General features: G+C 45.2%; 1 protein-coding gene across 2 annotated transcripts in view; it reads left to right on the forward strand.

The window, feature by feature from the left end:
• The first annotated feature begins 3,536 nt into the window (after window positions 1–3,536).
• eefsec (eukaryotic elongation factor, selenocysteine-tRNA-specific) overlaps window positions 3,537–20,174 on the forward strand; it is a 421,957-nt gene continuing 405,319 nt past the window's right edge. The window contains exon 1 of one of the 2 annotated variants that reach the window (XM_086002117.1): window positions 3,537–3,931. In XM_086002117.1, coding sequence (XP_085858243.1) covers window positions 3,643–3,931 — 289 coding nt within the window. In that variant the 5' untranslated portion in view covers window positions 3,537–3,642. The remainder of the gene's footprint in view (window positions 3,932–20,174) is intronic. The other variant, XM_086002116.1, reaches the window with a different exon arrangement.

Consider the following 20,174-nt stretch of genomic DNA (forward strand, 5'->3'; position numbering starts at 1 on the left):
GTCTACCTAATCCTATAGCCAGCCGCCGGCGTTGATTGGTCGCTCCCACTGCCAGTCAAACCGCTCCTGCATCCTATTGGTCAAGCGGCCGTCAATCAACACACCTCCCACTGTAAGTTTGGTTGTCACCAACTTCCGCCCGGTCGCTAAGGGGCGGGCCGCCGCCGTCGCCCTAACCGGAAGCACCCGCCCCCCTCCTGTTATTGGCTGCCGGAAGACTCATCTCACTTGCGATTGGACAACTCAGCTGGCAATCAAATCTGTGTGATCCTGCAGTGTGCAAGTCCTTAGGAACATAGCAACAGGAGGAGGCCATTCAATCCCTCCAGCCTGCTCCACCATTCAATGAGATCATGGCTGATCTGTGACCTAACTCCATATACCCGCCTTCGCACCATATCCCTTAATACCTTTGGCTAACAAAAAGCTGTCAATCTCCAATTGAAAATTCGAAAGTTCCAAACTTCTACCACCCTTTGTGTGTAGAAGTGTTTCCTAATTTAACTCCTGAAAGGTCTGGCTCTAATTTTTAGACTATGCCCCTTCATCCTAGACTCCCCAGCCAGCAGAAGTAGTTTCTCTATATCTACCCTATCTGTTCCCCTTAATATCTTGAAAACTTTCACCACTTTCTAAATTCTAGGGAATACAACCCTAACTTGTGTAATCGCTCCTCGTAACTTAACCCTTGAAATCTGGGTATCATTCTGGTAAACCTACGCTGCACTCCCTCCAAGGCCAATATATCCTTCCATTGAAAGGACTCTCTATAAATTAATATTGACATTTCAATATTACAAAATAATTTTGTATTTACTACGGAAAATATTAATTAAAAAAATCATATTGGCCCAGGTGACATTTCTGGTTATGGAGGAATATTTTACTCGATAGAAGTGTTCTGATATTTTAAAATTCACATTTATTATTTAATAATTTATGTAAATGAGAGCTTACATATTTTAAAATGTAATTAAAATTTAAACAAATACAAAGAAACTAAGATGTAAAAACAGCTGGGCTTAAGAATTATAAAATATATGGATTGCTTACCGTCATTTAGCATGCATTGTAAATACTCAGTCAACAGCAACTGCAACAACTTGCATTTATATATATTTTATTTATTCATTCACAGGATATGGGCATTGCCTATTTATAGTGCTTTTAACATCACAAAACATCCCAAGGTGCTTCAAAGGAGCGTTATCAAACAAAATTTGACACCAAGCCACATAAGGAGGTAGGTAGGTTTTAAGGAGCATCTTAAAGGAAGATAGAGAGGTGGAGTGGTTTAGGAAGAGAACTGCAGAGCTTTGGGCCCAGACAGCTGAAGGCCAATGTTGGAGCGATTAAAATCGGGGATGTGTAAGAGGCCAGAATTGGAGGAATGCAGAGGTGTAGGAGAGTTGTAGGGCTGGAGGAGGTTACAGAGATAGAGAGGGGTGAGGCCATGGAGGGATAGAAAACAAGGGTGAGAATTTTAAAATCGAGGCATTGCCAGACTGGGAGCCAATGTCGGTCAGTGAGCACAGGATTCAGCAGTGTTAGAAGAGGATGGGAAAACAATGTGGGGGAACAGACTGAGCTAGAATGTGGAGGTAGCAAGGAACATAAAGGGATTGGAAGATGGAACAAAAATTTTAAAGTTGATTCTCTCCTTAAAAAGCAATACGGCCCCACATGTTTGAATGGGTATGTGGGTATATGTATATGTTACTCATTTTGACCGTAAATCTCTGATAACATTTCTCCAGTGTTCACAGCTCTGGTGTCATCTTTGGAATGCAGGTGATTTGGAAGGCCTGAGGGGAAAAGCCCCTAAAAATGAGTGACATAAATCGTGCCATTCATGTAGAAATGGCTTATGAAATATACTGGGCGGCCTGCTGGTGGCGCTGTCCAGGGAGAGTATAAATATTTGGGCACGGGCTCAGCTTGCTCAGGGACATTTTGTAAACAGGAACGAGTGAAAGATAACTAGAGTTTCATGTTGTGAAACAGTCGATTAAAGCCTTGTTTAATACTCTGACCAAGTGCCTAGTAGTTTTCTTACGTCAATGAGAGCTCGTCATTCCTGAGGAATAAGTTGGTAGGTCCAATAAAGAAAGAACGATGGACATCCGTCTGCATCTGAAAAGAGAAAATACAGGTGTAAGGCCCTCATGAGAACGTCAATCCTATCAATTCCTTTGATTGTCTTGGACACATAACATAGATCAGCCCTGTTCTTATGTAATAGATTTGAGGGGGTGAACGGCCTCCTCCTGTTTCTATGTAACAGACTCGAGGGGCTGACTGTCCTCCTCTTGTTGCTATAAGCTACCAAAGTGCACACAATGCCTGACAATCCTTATCACGGGTCAGCACCTTCAGGGGAGGAGGAATCTATGCAAGGCCAAGCTTCAGAGTTTGTGCTTTGTCAGCGCTGAGCAGGGATAAATGTGGGTACCCCGTTATAAAAGTATTCATTCAACTAGTGCTCACTGCAGAATGTATTGCCGAAAAACTGCAAATCCTGTGGAGCATGAACACCGACCGGCATAGACCTGTTGGGCTGAATGGTCTGTTTTTTGTGCTGTAAAATTCTATGCAATCCACCTTTTCTCTTTATATGCTGTGTATTTCCAGAAATAAAAACAGAAAGTGTTGTGACTAAGCAGCAGGTTGGTCAGCATATTAAGAAAGAAAGAAAAAAGACTTGCATTTCTATTGCACCTTTCACGACCACCGAATGTCCCAAAGCGCTTTATAGCCAATGAGGTACTTTTTGAAGTGTAGTCATTGTTGTAAGGTAGGAAACGCGGCAACCATTTTGCACACAGCAAGCTCCCACAAACAGCAATGTGATAATGACCAAATTATCTGTTTTTAGTGATGTTGAGTGAGGGATAAATATTGGCCAGGACACCGGGGATAACTCCCCAGCTCTTCTTCGAAATAGTGCCACGGGATCTTTTACATCCATCTGAGAGGGCAGACGGGGTCTAGGTTCAACGTCTCATCTGAAAGACGGCACCTCCGGAAGTGCAGCGCTCCCTCAGCACTGCACTGGAGTGTCAGCCTAGATTTTAAAAGAAACTTAATGTTATGTGTGTAAAACCCAGAGGGTGGTGGGGGTCTGGAACTCACTGCCTGAAAGGGTGGTAGAGGCAGAAACCCTCATCATATTTAAAAAGTACTTGGATATGCACTTGAAGTGCCGTAACCTACAGGGCTACGGACCAAGAGCTGGATAACTCTTTTTCAGCCGGCACAATGGGCCGAATGAAACATAGAAAATAGGAGCAGGACTAGGCCATTTGGCCCCTCGAGCCTGCTCCACCATTCAATGAGATCATGGCTGAATGGCCTCCTTCTGTGCTGTAAATTTCTGTGATTCTATGAAAATCTTTTCTGTGTATTTCCAGCGTTTTATTTGAAATTTTCAGCATTTGTTTGTGTTTTTTTTTTAACCCCCAATTCCTACCAATAAAATGTGTTTCTAAGTTTGTGGCTGAGTGTGGGTTTGCGAGAGGTGCTGGAAAGCGGAACTGTATGTTCCACCATGGGGGCTGCGGGGGAGTTTGAAGCGGATGCACAGTGGACGTGGTCCGTCAGGTTGAACCGTCCGTTCCCCGCTTTGCTCGTTTCTTGGCAACCATGGCGGAGGCGGTGGAAGCCGCGACCCTGAATTTCAACGTTGGGGTGCTGGGCCACATCGACAGCGGGAAGACGGCGCTGGCCCGGGCGCTGAGCACCACGGCCTCGACGGCGGCCTTCGACAAGAACCCCCAGAGCCGGGAGAGGGGCATCACCCTGGACCTGGGCTTCTCCTCCTTCTGCCTGGCCGTCCCGCAGCACCTCCGCCAGCACGGAGACTTCGCCAGGCTGCAGGTGACGCTGGTCGACTGCCCCGGGCATGCCTCCCTCATCAGGACCATCATAGGAGGTAGATTCATTGTGCTGCTGCTGGTGGTTGTTGGTGGGGGGTGTGTCAATAATATTCTGTGTATTTCCAAAATTTTTGCTGTTTTTAGTTGGACAGACTAGATACAGGAAGGATGTTCCCGATGGCCGGGGAGTCCAGAACCAGGGGTCACAGTCTAAGGATAAGGGGTAAGCCATTTAGGACTGAGATGAGGAGGAATTTCTTCACCCAGAGAGTGGTGAACCTGTGGAATTCTCTACCACAGAAGGCAGTGGAGGCCAATTCATTAAATATATTCAAGAAGGAGTTGGATATATTTCTTAAGGCTAAAGGGATCAAGGGATATGGGGAGAAGGCAGGGACCGGGTACTGAATTTGGATGATCAGCCATGATCGCACTGAATGGCGAAACAGGCTCGAGGGGCCGAATGGCCTACTCCTGCTCCTAATCTTCTATGTTTCTATGTTTACAGCATTTGTTGTTTCCAATTTCTGCCAATAAAACGTATTTTGAATAAAAACAGACAATGCTGGAAATACTCTGCAGGTCAGGGCAGCATCTGTGGAGAGAGAAACAAGAGTTAACGTTTCAGGTTGATGACCCTTCAGGTCAGAATTGCTTGTATTTGGAAGTTTGTTGCAGTGCTGGTAGAACCCTCTCATAGAACACAAAAGGAGGCCATTCGGTCCATCATGTCCGTGCTGGCCGACGAGCTATCTAGCCTAATCCCACTTTCCAGCTCTTGGTCCGTAGCCCTGCAGGTTACGGCACTTAAAGTGCATATCCAAGTTCTTTTTAAATGTGATGAGGGTCTCTGCCTCTACCACCCTTTCAGGCAGTGAGTTCCAGACCCCCACCACTCTCTGGGTGAAAACATTTCTCAACTCCCCCACTCCTTGTAAGCTTGTTGCTGAGTGGCTCAATGGTTAGTGCTCTCTCTCTTGCCTCTGAGTCAGAAGGTTGTGGGTTCAAGGCCCACTCCAGAGACTTGAGAACAAAATCCAGGCTGACACTCCAGGGCTAGTGCTGAGGGAGTGCTGCACTGTCGGAGGTGCCGTCTTTCGGATGAACTGAGTCCCCGTCTGCTCTCTCTCGGGTGGATTTAAAAGATCCCATGGCCTCTATTCTGCAGAAGAGCAGGGGAGTTCTTCCCGGTATCCTGGGGTCAATATTTGTCCCTCAATTAACATCACTTAAAAAAAAAAAAAAAAGATCTGTTCACGATCACATTGCTGTTTCTGGGAGCTTGCTGTGTACAAATTGGCTGCCGCGTTTCCTACATTACAACAGTGACTAGGCGACATGAGGAAAAACTTTTTTACGCAGTGAGTGGTTAGGATCTGGAATGCACTGCCTGAAATGACTCTGCCTCCACCGTCCATCGTGGCTTTCAAAAGGGAGTTGGATAAGTACCTGAAGGAAAAAATTTGCAGGGCTACGGGGAAAGGGCAGGGGAGTGGGACTCTTGCAGAGAGCCGGCACTGGCTGAATGGCCGCCTGTGCTGTAACCATTCCATGTCTACAGTTCAAGAAAGTACTTTATTGGCTGTAAAGCGCTTTGGGACGTCCGGTGGTCATGAAAGGTGCTATATAAATGCAAGTCTCTCATTTTAATGGCACTTTTCCCCCCTCCGATGCATCTCTACATTTGGAAAAGACGCGGTGTGGAACTAATTGAACGGCTCTGTCAAAGAGCCAGCACCGGCACACTGGGCCGAATGGGCTCCTTCTGTGTTGTGTGATTCTATGATTTTAAAATACAAGAAGTTTACAGCACAGAAGGCTAGCAGTCCAAAACTAATCCCGTTGCCCCAAACTCTCCCCAAAGCCCTGTATCTTCCTCCGCTGCAAATACTTACTCATTTTTCCCTTTAAAAGATGCAGTTGCCTGCCTCAATCTCTCCCTGTGGCAAAGCATTCCATGCTCCAGCACCGCTCTGCACAAAGACAGCTCCCCTAAAGCTCTCCGTGACAATTTTACATCGGAACTTGAGAATTGCTGTACGAAAACTATGTAGCCTTGGCACCTGTGGCTTTGCCATCTAGTACCTTGTCCAAGTGGTTATGCTTCAAACGTGAGACTGGATGCTGAGTGTTGGTGAGTTATTCAACTGGGGGATGCATCACAGCCAAGCCCAAACTTTACCTTGCCCAACACTCTCACTTTCCAGCAGGAGGTGCTAGACAGTATTAGAGAGCCGGAATGCTAGCTGGCTTTATTTCTCCCCCCACCCCCAGAGGACAAAGGCCAATTGTCATGCCCTTACTATCCTGGATCCAGATTATCTATCTCAGGCCAGCCTGCGACCTCAACTCGGGGCCATGTTAGTCGGTGTACATAGAAACATAGAAGATAGGAGCAGGAGTAGGCCATTCAGCCCTTCGAGCCTGCTCCGCCATTCAATGAGATCATGGCTGATCATTCAAATTCAGTACCCTGTCCCTGCCTTCTCCCCATATCCCTTGATCCCTTTAGCCTTAAGAAATATATCCAACTCTTTCTTGAATATATTTAATGAACTGGCCTCCACCGCCCTCTGTGGCAGAGAATTCCACAGGTTCACCACTCTCTGGGTGAAGAAATTCCTCCTCATTTCAGTCCTAAATGTCCTACCCCTTATCCTTAGACTATGACCCCTGGCTCTGGACTCCCCGACCATCGGGAACATCCTTCCTGCATCTAGTCTGTCCAGGCCTGACAGAATTTTATAGGTTTCGATGAGATCCCCTCTCAATCTTCTAAACTCCAGTGAGTATAAGCCCAATCGACACAATCTCTCCTCATACGTCATTCCTGCCATCCCAGGTATCAGCCTGGTGAATCTTCGCTGCACTCCTTCCATGGCAAGAACATCCTTCCTCAGATAAGGCGACCAAAACTGCAGACAATACTCAAGGTGCGGTCTCACCAAGGCCCTGTACAACTGTAGCAAGACATCCTTGTTCCTGTACTCGAACCCTCTCGCTACGAAGGCCAACATACCATTTGCCTTCTTAACCGCCTGCTGCACCTGCATGCTTACCTTCAGCAACTGGTGCACAAGGACACCCAGGTCTCGTTGCACTTCCCCTTCTCCCAATCTATTGCCATTCAGATAATAATCTGCCTTCCTGTTTTTGCCACCAAAGTGGATAACCTCACATTTATCCACATTATAGTGCATTTGCCATGTTTCTGCCCAATCACCTAACCTGTCCAAATTGTACTGGAGTTTCCCGACATCCTCCTCACAGCATACCCTCCCACCCAGCTTTGTGCCGGTTGCATACTGAGCAGTTCACTCAGCTTCCCCTTTACAGTTGTGTCTGATGGTTTTAGTATTGCTCTATCTTGTGCCAGATGGCTTTAATGCAAAAAGCTTCACCTGATTGTGCTGTAAGCTGGAAAGAGTTTAATGGACAGCAGAAAATTCTATTCAAGGCTTGGCTGATCACTGCTTTTTATGGCTTGGTACTAAGCCATACAGGCCGATAAAGTTCCAGCTTTGATTCCTGACCTTTGCTGAATTAGCTAACCTCAGTAGGGGCAGCATTTGGCGGGGGTGCAGGATCTGGAGTTGGCATCCTTCAGCTAGGAAGAGAGACGTTAACCATTGTCTCTGCTTCTGATCACAAAGAAATCCTATTAAAAATTAGTTAAACTGTCTGTACAGCAATGCACACAGTGTCCATAATAAAACAGGGGAGCTGGAGGCAATCATGCGTTGCGAGGAACCAGCCATAGTAGGGATTACTGAGACACGGCTACAGAAAAATCAGGCCTGGGAATTAAATATTGCAGGGTATAACATATTTAGAAAAGATAGAGAGGGAAAAAGGGGAGGTGGAGTAGCTGTACTTATTAGGGATAACATCATATCAGTCAAAAAAAGTGAAGCAGCTATCAGCAAGACAAAAATAGAATCCATATGGATAGAGATAAAAGATAATAAAGGATCAATCACACTAATAGGTGTAGTCTATAGACCACCTAATAGTGGAAGGGAGGCGGAGGAAGAAACATGCAGACAAATTAGGGAAATGAGTCAAAAACAGAATAATAATCATGGGGGATATCAACTACCCCGATATTAATTGGACAGAAGAGGTAGGTAAAGAGGATAAGGGAGTGGAGTTCCTACATTGTGTACAGAACGCCTTTCTAACCTAATATGTAAAAAGCCCAACAAGGGAGGATTCACTATTGGATCTAGTAATGGGGAATGAACCAGAGCAGATAAGAGAAGTAAAAGTAGGGGAACATCTAGGCAATAGTGACCATAATATAATACGCTTTAAGATGATAATTGAGAAGGAAATACGTATGACGAAAACCAGGGTAATAGATTGGAGAAAAGCTGATTTTTGAGGGGCTGAGAATAGAACTTGGGAAAATAAAATGGGCAACAATATTGGCAAACAACGATGTAGAACAGCAATGGGAAACATTTAAAACGGTGTTTAACAGAATGTAGGAACAATATATTCCGCTAAAAGGAAAGAACAAACTAAACATTAATGAGAATCCATGGATGAATAAAGCCATAAGGGAACAATTGAAGGTAAGGAAAGAGGCCTACATTAAGTACATGGACAGCAGGGGAGTGCATGATAAGGGAGAATATGAAGAGATTAGGAGAGAAGTCAAAAAAACAATTAGGAAGGCAAAGAGGAACTACGAAATTAAATTATCAAGGAACATAAAGCAAAATAGTAAAATATTTTACAGGCTCATCAATAAAAAAAAGGAAGGTTGGGATGGGAATAGGGCCATTAAGGGATAGACAGGATAATACCACAGGTAACGATAGAGAGATGGCAGAAATATTAAGTAATTATTTTGCTTCAGTATTTAGCAGGAAGATAGAACTGGTGGACATGACATTGGATGATGAGATTAGCAATGAGAGAAGTGCATTTAAAATAAAAAGGGGATATATTAAATAAACTAATCAAACTCAAAGAGGATAAAACCACTGGTCTGGATGGATTGCATTCACGCATTTTAAAAGAATCTAGGGAAGAAGTAGAGGCATTACTACACATATATTTAGTAATTCGTTAAAAAAAGGTGTAGTGCCAGAGGACTGGCGGATAGCTAACGTAATACCGATATTTAAGAAGGGGGATAGAACATGTGCAGGGAATTATGGACCAGTCAGCTTAACATCGGTGGTAGGAAAAATAATGGAATCCCTACTAAAGGAGAAAATAGAAGAACATCTAGTAACCAAAAATATAATAATGAATAGTTAGCATGGATTTCAAAAGGGAAAGTCTTGCTTGACCAATCTCATTAAATTTTTTGAAGAGGTAACAGGGAGAGTAGACAAGGGTAATGCAGTAGATGTAATTTATCTAGATTTTCAAAAGTCCTTTGATAAGGTACCCCATAATAGACTGATGAACAAGGTCAGAGAATGCGGAGTCAGGGGACAAGTAGCAGAATGGATTGCTGGCTGGCTTCAGGACAGAAAGCAGAGAGTAGGGGTAAAGGGTAGCTATTCACAGTGGCAGAAGGTGGGTAGTGGTGTTCCACAAGGATCAGTGCTGGGACCACTGCTGTTCACAATTTATATTAACGATTTAGACTTTGGAATCAAAAACACAGTTTCTAAATTTGCGGATGACACCAAATTGGGGGGTTAGTCAATACTGAGGAGGACTGCAACAAATTACAGGAGGACATTAATAAACTTGCAGAATGGGCATATAATTGGAAAATGAAGTTCAACACCGATAAATGTGAGGTATTACATTTTGGTAGGAAGAATAGGGAGGTCACTTATTACTTGGAGGGTGCGAGTCTAGGTGGGGTAGAGGAACAAAGGGATCTCAGTGTACAAATACACAAATCACTAAAAGTTGCGACACAGGTTAACAAGGCCATAAAAAAGCAAACCAAGCACTAGGGTTTATATCTAGAGGGATAGAATTGAAAAGTAGGGAAGTTATGCTAAACCTGTATCGAACCTTGGTTAGACCACACTTAGAATACTGCGTACAGTTCTGGTCGCCATATTATAAAAAGGATATAGAGGCACTGGAGAGGGTGCAGAGAAGATTTACAAGGATGATACCAGAAATGCGAGGGCGTGGCAAAGCCACCAAGAGACTCTTGCAGTAATGTATATAATTGCCTTTAACAGGGGCTTGTTACCTTTAAGTGTTTTCTCTGTATAAACAGCGCGGGTTCGGTAAAATGGCGATCCAGCGCGATGACGTCATCACGCAGGTCACATGACGTTCCCAATGGCGGGAAACGTGATGACGTGATGACGTCAGAGGGGAGAGGCGTTCCCCCTCAGTCCTCGTGGAGCCAGTTGGTGTACAGACCTGTATAGAGTTTCTCCTGCGTTTTTGTTTGTAACTTTTACTAGTGCATTAAACCACGTTTGGTTAACTGCTAGTTTCAGTCTCAGTACTTTCGTTAGGAGTTCAAGCACTCCTACATTGGTGACCCCGAATCCTCGCGGACGTTCTTCGCGGCGGAAACGGAATGCAGGGCCATGATGGAAGCCAACGCAGTGGCTTTGAAGCTCCCCCAATTTTGGGAACAACAGGCGGCCTCCTGGTTCGTACAAGCGGAGGCGCAGTTCGAGCTCCACAATGTCGTGCAGGATCAGACCCGTTATCTTTATGTGGTCTCCGCACTCGACTGCTCGACGGCGTCGAGGATCATCAGCCTACTGGAGAACCCCCCGGCCACCGACAAGTATGTCGCCATTAAGGCACGGCTAATGCAGGTATTCGGCCTTATGAAGGCAGAGCGCGCCCGCCGCCTACTCACGCTGCCCGGGTTGGGAGACTCCAAACCTTCGGGGTTGATGAGCCAGATGCTCACTCTCCTGGGGTCTGAACCGCAATGTTTCCTGTTCCGCGAACTGTTCCTCAGTCAACTGCCCGAACAGGTGCAGGCGGCCCTCGCCAGATCGGACGCCGGGGATTGCATTGCGCTCGCCGAAGAGGCGGATAAAATATACGCGGTCCCACAACCTACTGCGCTGTCGCGAGACGCCCCGCCCCAAAGGCCCCTGCCTTGACTCCTCCAACAACCGGGTTTTGTTATTACCATGCTCAGTTTGGCGTGAAGGCCAGAAGCTGCCGTCCGCCTTGCATTTTCGTGCCCAAAACACCGAACGAGCAACTGCGCGTCAAGAACACCGACTCCAGGGCGTGCCACGATGGCGATCGGCGATTCCGGGAATTTAGGAGTCGTTCAAACAGGCTTGTCCGACCTCCTCTGCGATTGACTTTCCTTATTAAAGACAATTCTGGGGGGGCATATGTGGCAAAGCCACCAAGAGACTTTTGCAGTAATGTATATAATTGCCTTTAACAGGGGCTTGTTACCTTTAGGTGTTTGCTCTGTATAAACAGCGCGGGTTCGGTAAAATGGCGATCCAGCGCGATGACGTCATCACGCAGGTCTCGTGACGTTCCCAACGGCGGGAAATGTGATGATGTCATGACGTCAGAGGGGAGAGGCGTTCCCCCTCAGTCCTCGTGGAACCAGTTGGTGTACAGACCTGTATAGAGTTTCTCCTGCGTTTTTGTTTGTAACTTTTACTAGTGCATTAAACCACGTTTGGTTAACTGCTAGTTTCAGTCTCAGTACTTTCGTTAGGAGTTCAAGCACTCCTACAAGGGTATACATATCAGGAAAGGATGAACAGGCTGGGTCTCTCTTCGCTTTTGGGGGGGGGGCGGTGGGGGGGAGAAAGAAGGCTGAGGGGTGACCTAATAGAGACCCTTAAAATTATGAAAGGTTTTGATAGAGTGGATACAGAGAGAGTGTTTCCACTTGTGGGGAAGAGCATAACTAGAGGCCATCAATATAGGATAGTCACCAAGAAATCCAATAGGGAATTCAGAAGAAACTTCTTTACCCAAAGAGTGGTGAGAATGTGGAACTCGCCACCACAGGGAGTGGTTGAAGTGAATAGTATAGATGTATTTAAGGGGAGGCTAGACAAGCATATGAGGGAGAAGGGAATAGAGGGTTACGCTGATAGATTTAGATGAGGAAAGACGGGAGGAGGCTCGTGTGGAGCATAAACGCCGGCATGGTTGGGCCGAATTGTGAAGGAATAAGCCATATTTCAGAAAAATACACCATCACATGAACAGAATTCTGATTTTATTAATACATGATATACTGGGTTTAAAAATCTAAAGCCTCAACGACACAGGCTGTGCAAACAGGCTTCTGAGATGGGATGGTTTGATAACACAAAAGTTGTAAACACCACAAGCTTTTGAAATGGGAATTGGTTAAAAACACTAAAACAATGGCCCTATTGAAATAGCAGTTTGGCGCTTCCAGAAGGTCTGGAGTTTGGGAGAAACACAATGGAATGACCCAAGTAAAGTGTTAAAAACTAACACTTCGAACAGGAACACAGAATATTAAAAAACCATGTGCCTTTGTAAAAGTAACATCAAATGAAACAGGAAACACGATATAATATAACCAACTAAGGTGGCTAGGAAAACAAAGACCCTAGTTGAAGTGTCTTTAATTTACATGTTGTAAATATGATACCAACAGAACACTTTGAAGATATGACTTCAATAGATGCACCAAGCAATCACATGGTTTTTGTATTGAACTTGGAACACCACGGAGACAGGAGTCTGTGGTTGTAACCAGTTAAGGTGGTTTTAGAATTGAATGGAAGACCTTCGATAAGAATGGCATCAAAGAGATAAATCTGTAATAACAATTTTATATGATAAGTTTTTGGAACACCTAAAGGTAGAGACATAATTATGCATGCAGCAGCTAAATTGACCATAAGAACATAAGAAGTAGGAGCAGGAGTAGGCCATACGGCCCCTCGGGCCTGCTCCACCATTCAATAGGATCATGGCTGATCCGAATAGAAAAAAGTCAACAGGAAGATGACTAGAGATAATTAGCTTACATCAGCAGAAAACTTCAAAGGATAAACCACTAAAAAAGGTATAAAAATAGAGCTTTTCAGATAGACGGTCAGAAGTCGCTGGAAAGGGGCGAAGCGATTCTTTCAACTTCAGAGGCACGCTCTGTACGTTTTTAACTGAGTCTCGGGGATCAAGGTACTTTTTAAATTGATTTTGGTGGATATTCTGGATTAGAATTAAGAATAAGAAATGTAAAAATGTACGAAGTTAAGATTTGAGAATAAGGATCTCTGAGGATAAGAAATGTAAGCTATTTGTTTTTGAACTGTTAAAGTTGCGATTGACTCACAAGCTGTCAACTGTATGTCAGCTCTTAAATAAATTTATATATTTTTAGAATTGTCTCAAGTACAGGAGACTTTAGTTTATCCGGAGGTTGTATGTCCGGAAACCTCGATCTACCGGCAGAAATCGGGAGCCGTTTTGTTAGGTTTTTTTTCTTCTCGTGGCTTTTTTTCCCCCAACAGTCAGGCTCTGGAAAGTCTCTCTGAAGCTGTTGCTAAGCTACAGAGATGCTTCCAAGGTACGGGCCGACTGTTTGAAGCTGTTGCTAAGCAACAGTGTTTGTTGTCAGATACGGAGATGAAAACCTCCGTATGCTTCAACATTAACGCTGGTATGTCCGGCAGTTTTGATGGGACGGCAACAGCTCAGTCCCGTCGGTGCCGGATATAACAAAGTTTCCTGTAGTATTTCTGTATCAAACTTGCGGACTCAATTTCTGTACACTCTTTTGTGAGGAGTGTCAGAATTCTAGGGGGTATTCTGGACCCTCATAATATCCGGAAGGTTACAGTCTAGTTAAACTTATTAAAAGTGCTATCTGGAGGACGGTAGCATCTTCACGTCGTTCCTTTCCTTTAGAAAGAGATAGTCTGAACCTTGAGACCTAATTAAGCGTCTTATAGAATTTGGCTATCTTTAACTTTAGTTGAAGGTGAACGTCTGGGGAATACGCCTGATCTGGGGTAGCCCGAAAAGGGTTAGGACTAGTAATTACCCCTTCAGAATGACCTGTTTCTGTGCTGTATATCCTATGTAAACAGTGTACCCAGGTGTGGATGTTGGGTAAGAACAGGATGGGGCTCGACTGTGATGCCTGCCATGATCTAATAGCTTGTCAGCATTCACCACCTAGGTTCACAAATGAGGAATGGTAACTTGGGCAAGGTACTGGGGGACACCCAACAACCAGGGAACTGTCACAGCAGCTCCAGGAGAGGAGGAAGGAGAATTGCTGGTGGGGAGAGGACCTTAAAGTGCATTACAATCCACAATATGGAAGAGATTAGTTAACTCAAAGGTGAGGGCAGGTAGAATTGTAAAGTCTCTTTCATTCCAAATGTATCTGAGGGTGTTTTCAAACTAGCAGCGTTGTAACTTGATATTCGTGCCTCTGTTGTGTAAAAATGATTTTGTATTGTCATCCCCAGGAGACACTCATTGATTACCCTTTACCTAATATGCAAAATGGTGTGAATTAGTTTATAGTTGAATAGAATTATAAAGTTGTAAGTGCTGCAAGGTTTCCTCCTCTGCATTAAACTGTATAATTGTATGTTTTACTTCGTTAAAGGCTCGATATAAATGCAAGTTGTTGTTCCTTTGATATTTTATTGTAGAATGTTATTGTGGTTCACCAGGATGAACCAGGCCCTTTAAGGGAGATTTATGTTTCTTGCTAATTTTAAGGGGCCTGGATGGTGCTTTGGGTTGATGCAATGACCATTCACTTCTAGGAGCTGGGTTCCAATCCAGTCCATGACTGATGAACTAAAGGAAGGGTATCCAACCTGTGGCCCTAGGGCCATGCAAGGCTCTGGGCCCTGGCAACCCACCCCTCCATCTTATTTATGCTTTGCTGGTTTGGCCGGTTTTAGTTTTGTGGTTCTGGAGGTTTGGAAAGGGCTGTTGCGTCATTGGTGGATAAATCTAAAATATGAATGTATAAAATTGACCAGCTGGTCCATCAAGCCTGCCCTACACTCATAGAAGATAGGAGCAGGAGTAGGCCATTCGGCCCCTCGAACCTGCTCCGCCATTCAATGCGATCATGGCTGATCATCCAAATTCAGTACCCTGTCCCTGCTTTCTCCCCATATCCCTTGATCCCTTTAGCCTTAAGAAATATATCCAACTCCTTCTTGAATATATTTAATGAATTGGCCTCAACTGCCTTCTGTGGTAGAGAATTCCACAGGTTCAGCACTCTCTGGGTGAAGAAATTCCTCCTCATCTCTGTCGTAAATGGCCTACCCCTTATCCTTAGACTGAGACCCCTGGTTCTGGACTCCCCCACCATCGGGAACATCCTTCCAGCATCTAGTCTGTCTAGTCCTGTTAGAATTTTATAAGTTTCAATGAGATCCCCTCTCATTCTTCTAAACTCCAGCGAGTATAAGCCCAATCGACCCAATCTCTCCTCATACGTCATTCCTGCCATCCCAGGTATCAGCCTGGTGAATCTTCGCTGAACTCCTTCCATGGCAAGAACATCCTTCCTCAGATAAGGCGACCAAAACTGCACACAATACTCAAGATGTGGTCTCACCAAGGCCCTGTACAACTGTAGCAAGACATCCTTGTTCCTGTACTCAAACCCTCTCGCTACGAAGGCCAACATGCCATTTGCCTTCTTAACCGCCTGCTGCACCTGCATGTTTACCTTCAGCGACTGGTGCACAAGGACACCCAGGTCTCGTTGCACTTCCCCTTCTCCCAATTTATTGCCATTCAGATAATAATCTGCCTTCCTGTTTTTGACACCAAAGTGGATAACCTCGCATTTATCCACGTTATATTGCATCTGCCATGCTTCTGCCCAATCACCCAACCTGTCCAAATCATCCTGGAGTTTCTCAGCATCCTCCTCACAGCACACACGCCCACCCAGCTTTGTGTCATCTGCAAACTTGGAGATATTACATCTAGTTCCCTCGCCCTGTTCCTGGGACTAGGGACAGGGTCACTGGCAAGGCTTGGAAGCTAAGCAGAGCCAGGCCTGGTTAGTACCTGGAGGGGTGACCATCAGGGAAGACCAGGTGCAGAAGGTCACGGAAGGAGCCCCGAGGAGGGGCAGTTGGTGAGAAGGTCACGGGAGGAGCGGCTGGTGAGCAGGCCCGGGCGGTGGGCTGAAGATTGTCGGACAGGAGGAATGTTGGAAATGGAATGGCGGCGCGCACCGACGCAGCGGCTTTGCTTCTCCCAGTCATGGGAGCTTGCAAGATCACATTTCGTTGTTCATGTACTTGTGCAATGGCAATAAAAGTTGAATTATTAATTATTATTATTAGATCATTAATATATATTGTGAATAGCTGGGGTCCAAGGACCGATCCCTGCGGTACCCCACTAGTCACTGCCTGCCACTTGGAAAAAGACCCATTTATTCCAACTCTTTGCTTCCTGTCTGCCAACCAGTTCTCTATCCAAGTCAATACCTTGCCCCCAATCCCATGTGCCTTAACTTTACATGCTAATCTCTTATGCGGGACCTTATCGAAAGCCTTCTGAAAGTCCAAATACACCACATCCACTGGTTCTCCCTTATCTATTCTACCAGTTACATCCTCAAAAAATTCCAGTAGATTAGTCAAGCACGATTTACCTCATGATGGCTGGAGCATCATAACTAGACACTCCCTCCCTCACCACCCCCAACCCCTCCACAGCCATGTAATCTCCTGGGAGAGGCAGAAAACTCAAGGCCAATAAGGGAAAATATACTCTGGAACATTCCTCTCCAACCCCCTCGGGTGATCGAAACCAGTCCAGGCGATCACATGGACCAAGTGTTATCTGTAAAGACACTTGCCTTCTATATGATGCGATCTCTGCCCCGGCTCCCTCTTGAACATAAGAATTAGGAGCAGGAGTAGGCCATACTGCCCCTCAAGCCTGCTCCGTGGAGAGAGTCAGCACCCACCACACCAGCAATCTATTCCAGAGGCTCACGACTCACTGGGAGGAAAGAAGAACCGCCTAACATCCAGTCTATTCCTACTCTTGCATAAACCAAAACATCAAGATCTGTTGGTATCAACCGCTTGTGATAAATTAATGGGAACATGGATTTAAACTTGGTGGCCCCCCCCCTCCCCCAAGGCTTTGTGATACTCGCCTAAACAGCCCACAAGGATAAAACATTTTGTTATCCCAGCCTTAAGGTTGCAGACTGTTGTAAGGGTCCTAACGGAAATGGGTTAGGCAGCCTCGTTTTGCACTCACTTGAGAGTCACAGAGTGGAAATGCTCGTAATGTGGCACTAGGAAAATGGAGAGGCCAAAGGAATGTTGGAATTGAAAACACAGATGTCTGACTGCTGCGTTAAGGCACAACTAGAAATGAAGACTGCAGAATCACTCGAGAGCAGCTGGAAGCAGAAGTCGCTAATTTAAAAATAAATTCTGCTTGATATTCCAAAACACTTGGGCCTAGTAATTCGTCTCGGTGTAAAACGGGCGGGATCGGATCGGATCGGCCGCCTGTTATACCCAGTGCCGGATATCCCATCGCACTGACTGCAATAGACCTGACTATCAGGCACTGTGTATAACGGGCGGCTGATCCAATACCGCCTGCTTTGCACCACCGCCCGCGACAAATTTCTAGGCCACAGAGTCATAGAATTGTAGAGTAGTACAGCACAGAAGGAGGCCATTCGGCCCATCGAGTTTGTGCGGGCTCGTTCGAAGAGTAATCCAGTCAGTCCTACTCCCCCCTGCTCTTTCCCCGTATCACTGCAATTTTATCCAGTTCCCCTTTGAAGGCTACTATTGAATCTGTATCCACCACCCTATCGGACAGTACATTCCAAATCCTAACCACTCGTTTAAAAAAATGTTTTTCCGCCTGTCACCTCAGGTTCTTTTGCCAGTTACCTTAAATCTGTGCCCTTTGGTTATCGACCCTTCAGCCATTGGAAACACTTTCTCTTTATTTACTCTATCTAAACCCTTCATGATTTTGAACACTTCTATCAAATCTCCTCTTCGCCTTCTCTGCTCTAAGGAGAACAACCCCAGCTTCTCCAGTCTATCCACAGAACTGTAATCCCTCATCCCTGGAACCATTCTCATAATCATAATCAACTTTATTGTCATTGTTAGCGCACAAGTGCAGTACAACGAAATGTAGGCTTGCGGCTCCCGAGAGTGTACATTTAGATTAAGACATTTAGTAAATCTCTTCTGTACCCTCTCCAAAGCCTTCACTTCCTTCCTAAAATGTGCCCAGAATTGGACACAGTACCTCAGCTGGGTCCGAACTTGTGTTTTATAAAGGTGTAGTATAACTTCCTGGATTTTGTACTCTAATGCCTCTATTTATAAACCCAGGACCCCGCATGCTTTATTAACGGCTTTGTTAACCTGTCCTGCCACCTTCAAAGATTTGGGCACAAACACCCCCAGGTCTCTCTCTTCTTGCCCCCCCCTTTAAAATTGTTGTACTTTTATTGGCAGATAGTTGTGCAAGGAGTTTGCAAAAAGCTGGCACTTGGCAGCTTAATACAGTGAGCACATAGACATGGAGAATGTTGGAAGTACACAGCAGCGAAAGGGAATAGAGGTAAATGTTTTCAAGAGTCTCAACCCAAATGTTAACTTGACTTTTCTCTCTTCAGATCAGCTGTGGTTATCCAGTATTTTCTATTTTAGATTTCTCAAATTCAGTTTATAAAAAAAAAAACAATCTGTACATCATAGGTTTACAAATTTAGCTCGGAAATTCATCAGATTAGGAACAGGCATAGGCCCATTCAGCCCCTCGCGCCTGTTCCGCCAATCACTCTTTGATCCATATCCCTCGATACCCTTACCCAACAAAGATCTGTCGATCTCAGTCTTAAATTTCAATTGACCGCCGGCATCCACAGCCTTTTAGACTGGCCCAGCTCTAATTTTGAGAGAGTGTCCCCTTGTTCTCGGTTCCTCCACCAGAGGAAGTAGTTTCTCTGTTATCTACCCTATCGAATCCATTTGTAATTTTAAACACCTCGGTTTGATCACCTCTCAACCGTCTATACTCGAGGGAATATGAGCCAAATTTGTGCCGCCTGTCCTCATAATTTAACACTTTGAGCCCCAGTATCATTCTGGTGAATCTGCGCTGTTCCCCTTCCAAGGCCAGTACAGTATATCCTTGCTGAGGTGTGGTGCCCAGAACTGATTGCAGTGCTCCAGATGGGGTCTGACCAAGGCTCTGTACAACTGAAACATTTTCCTCCGCTTTGTAATCCAACCCTCTTGAGATAACAGCCAACACTCCATTAGTCCTTTTGACTTCTTGTACCTGTCCACTAGCCTTTAGTGATCGGTGTACCTGGACACTCAAATCTCTCTGCTCCTCCATAGTTCCTAGTTTCTCACCATTAGCAGAATGCTCCAGTTTGTCTTTCTTGGATCCAAAGTGGATGCTCTCACACTTCCCCACATTGAACTCCATTTTGCCACAGGTTTTCCCCACTCACCTAATCTGACTGTGTCCCCTTGTAACTCCCTGCTCCCACCTGCACAAGTTACTAAGCTTCCCAATTTAGTGTCATTATTGCTATCTGTCTAATGCTGGAGGTATAGTATAGCCGAAGCACAGTGCCCCATGACTTCTGCATTCTGTATTTAACAATGATTTCCAAACTATATTTCGGAAGGTGTGATAGGGACACCACTCATGAGTGTGGTAATGCTGGCAGGGCAGCCCTGGGAGTTCCACTATTTGCAGGGGGGTCCCTAATGTGGAAACGTTTTTGAAAACTGCAATACGGTGAGCATTTGTTGTTTTTAAGAATGGCATCAATGGATGATGAGACTGGCCGCATTCCCACAGCCTCTGGTCTTGGTCTAGTGGATCGCTTTTCATTTTAAGGCCAAATAAGGAGTGCTGTTTTGAGGTTGGAGCAGAGAGCAGCTGACTTTACTTTCCCAGTTGCTAATAATACTAACTCCTGGCGGAAACAAAAAAAAAAAAACCAAGAAGAAAACCATGGTTAATTTCGGGAAAAGTACTCTCCAACTCACAAAATCAATCAAGTAAGCTCTAAGACATCATAGTAGCCCATGACGTATGGTGAAGCAAACTTAATCATCGCCCCCGCCCACTCCCGTCCTGTGGTATATTCTCAACATCCTTTGGGGAAGACTGGAATAGGCCATTTCCAGTCATCGGGCCAGTTCCAAGGGAACATAAGAAATAGGAGCAGGAGTCGGCCATTTGGCCCTTCGAGCCTGCTCCGCCATTCAGTAAGATCATGGCTGATCTTCGACCTCATCTCCGCTTTCCTGCACCATCCCCATATCCCTTGATTCCCTTAATATTCAAAATATCTATCGATCTCTGTCT

This window comes from Somniosus microcephalus, chromosome 11, assembly GCF_052327205.1.
Source record: "Somniosus microcephalus isolate GS21.2 chromosome 11, FLI_Smic_1.0, whole genome shotgun sequence".
Taxonomy (NCBI): domain Eukaryota; kingdom Metazoa; phylum Chordata; class Chondrichthyes; order Squaliformes; family Somniosidae; genus Somniosus; species Somniosus microcephalus.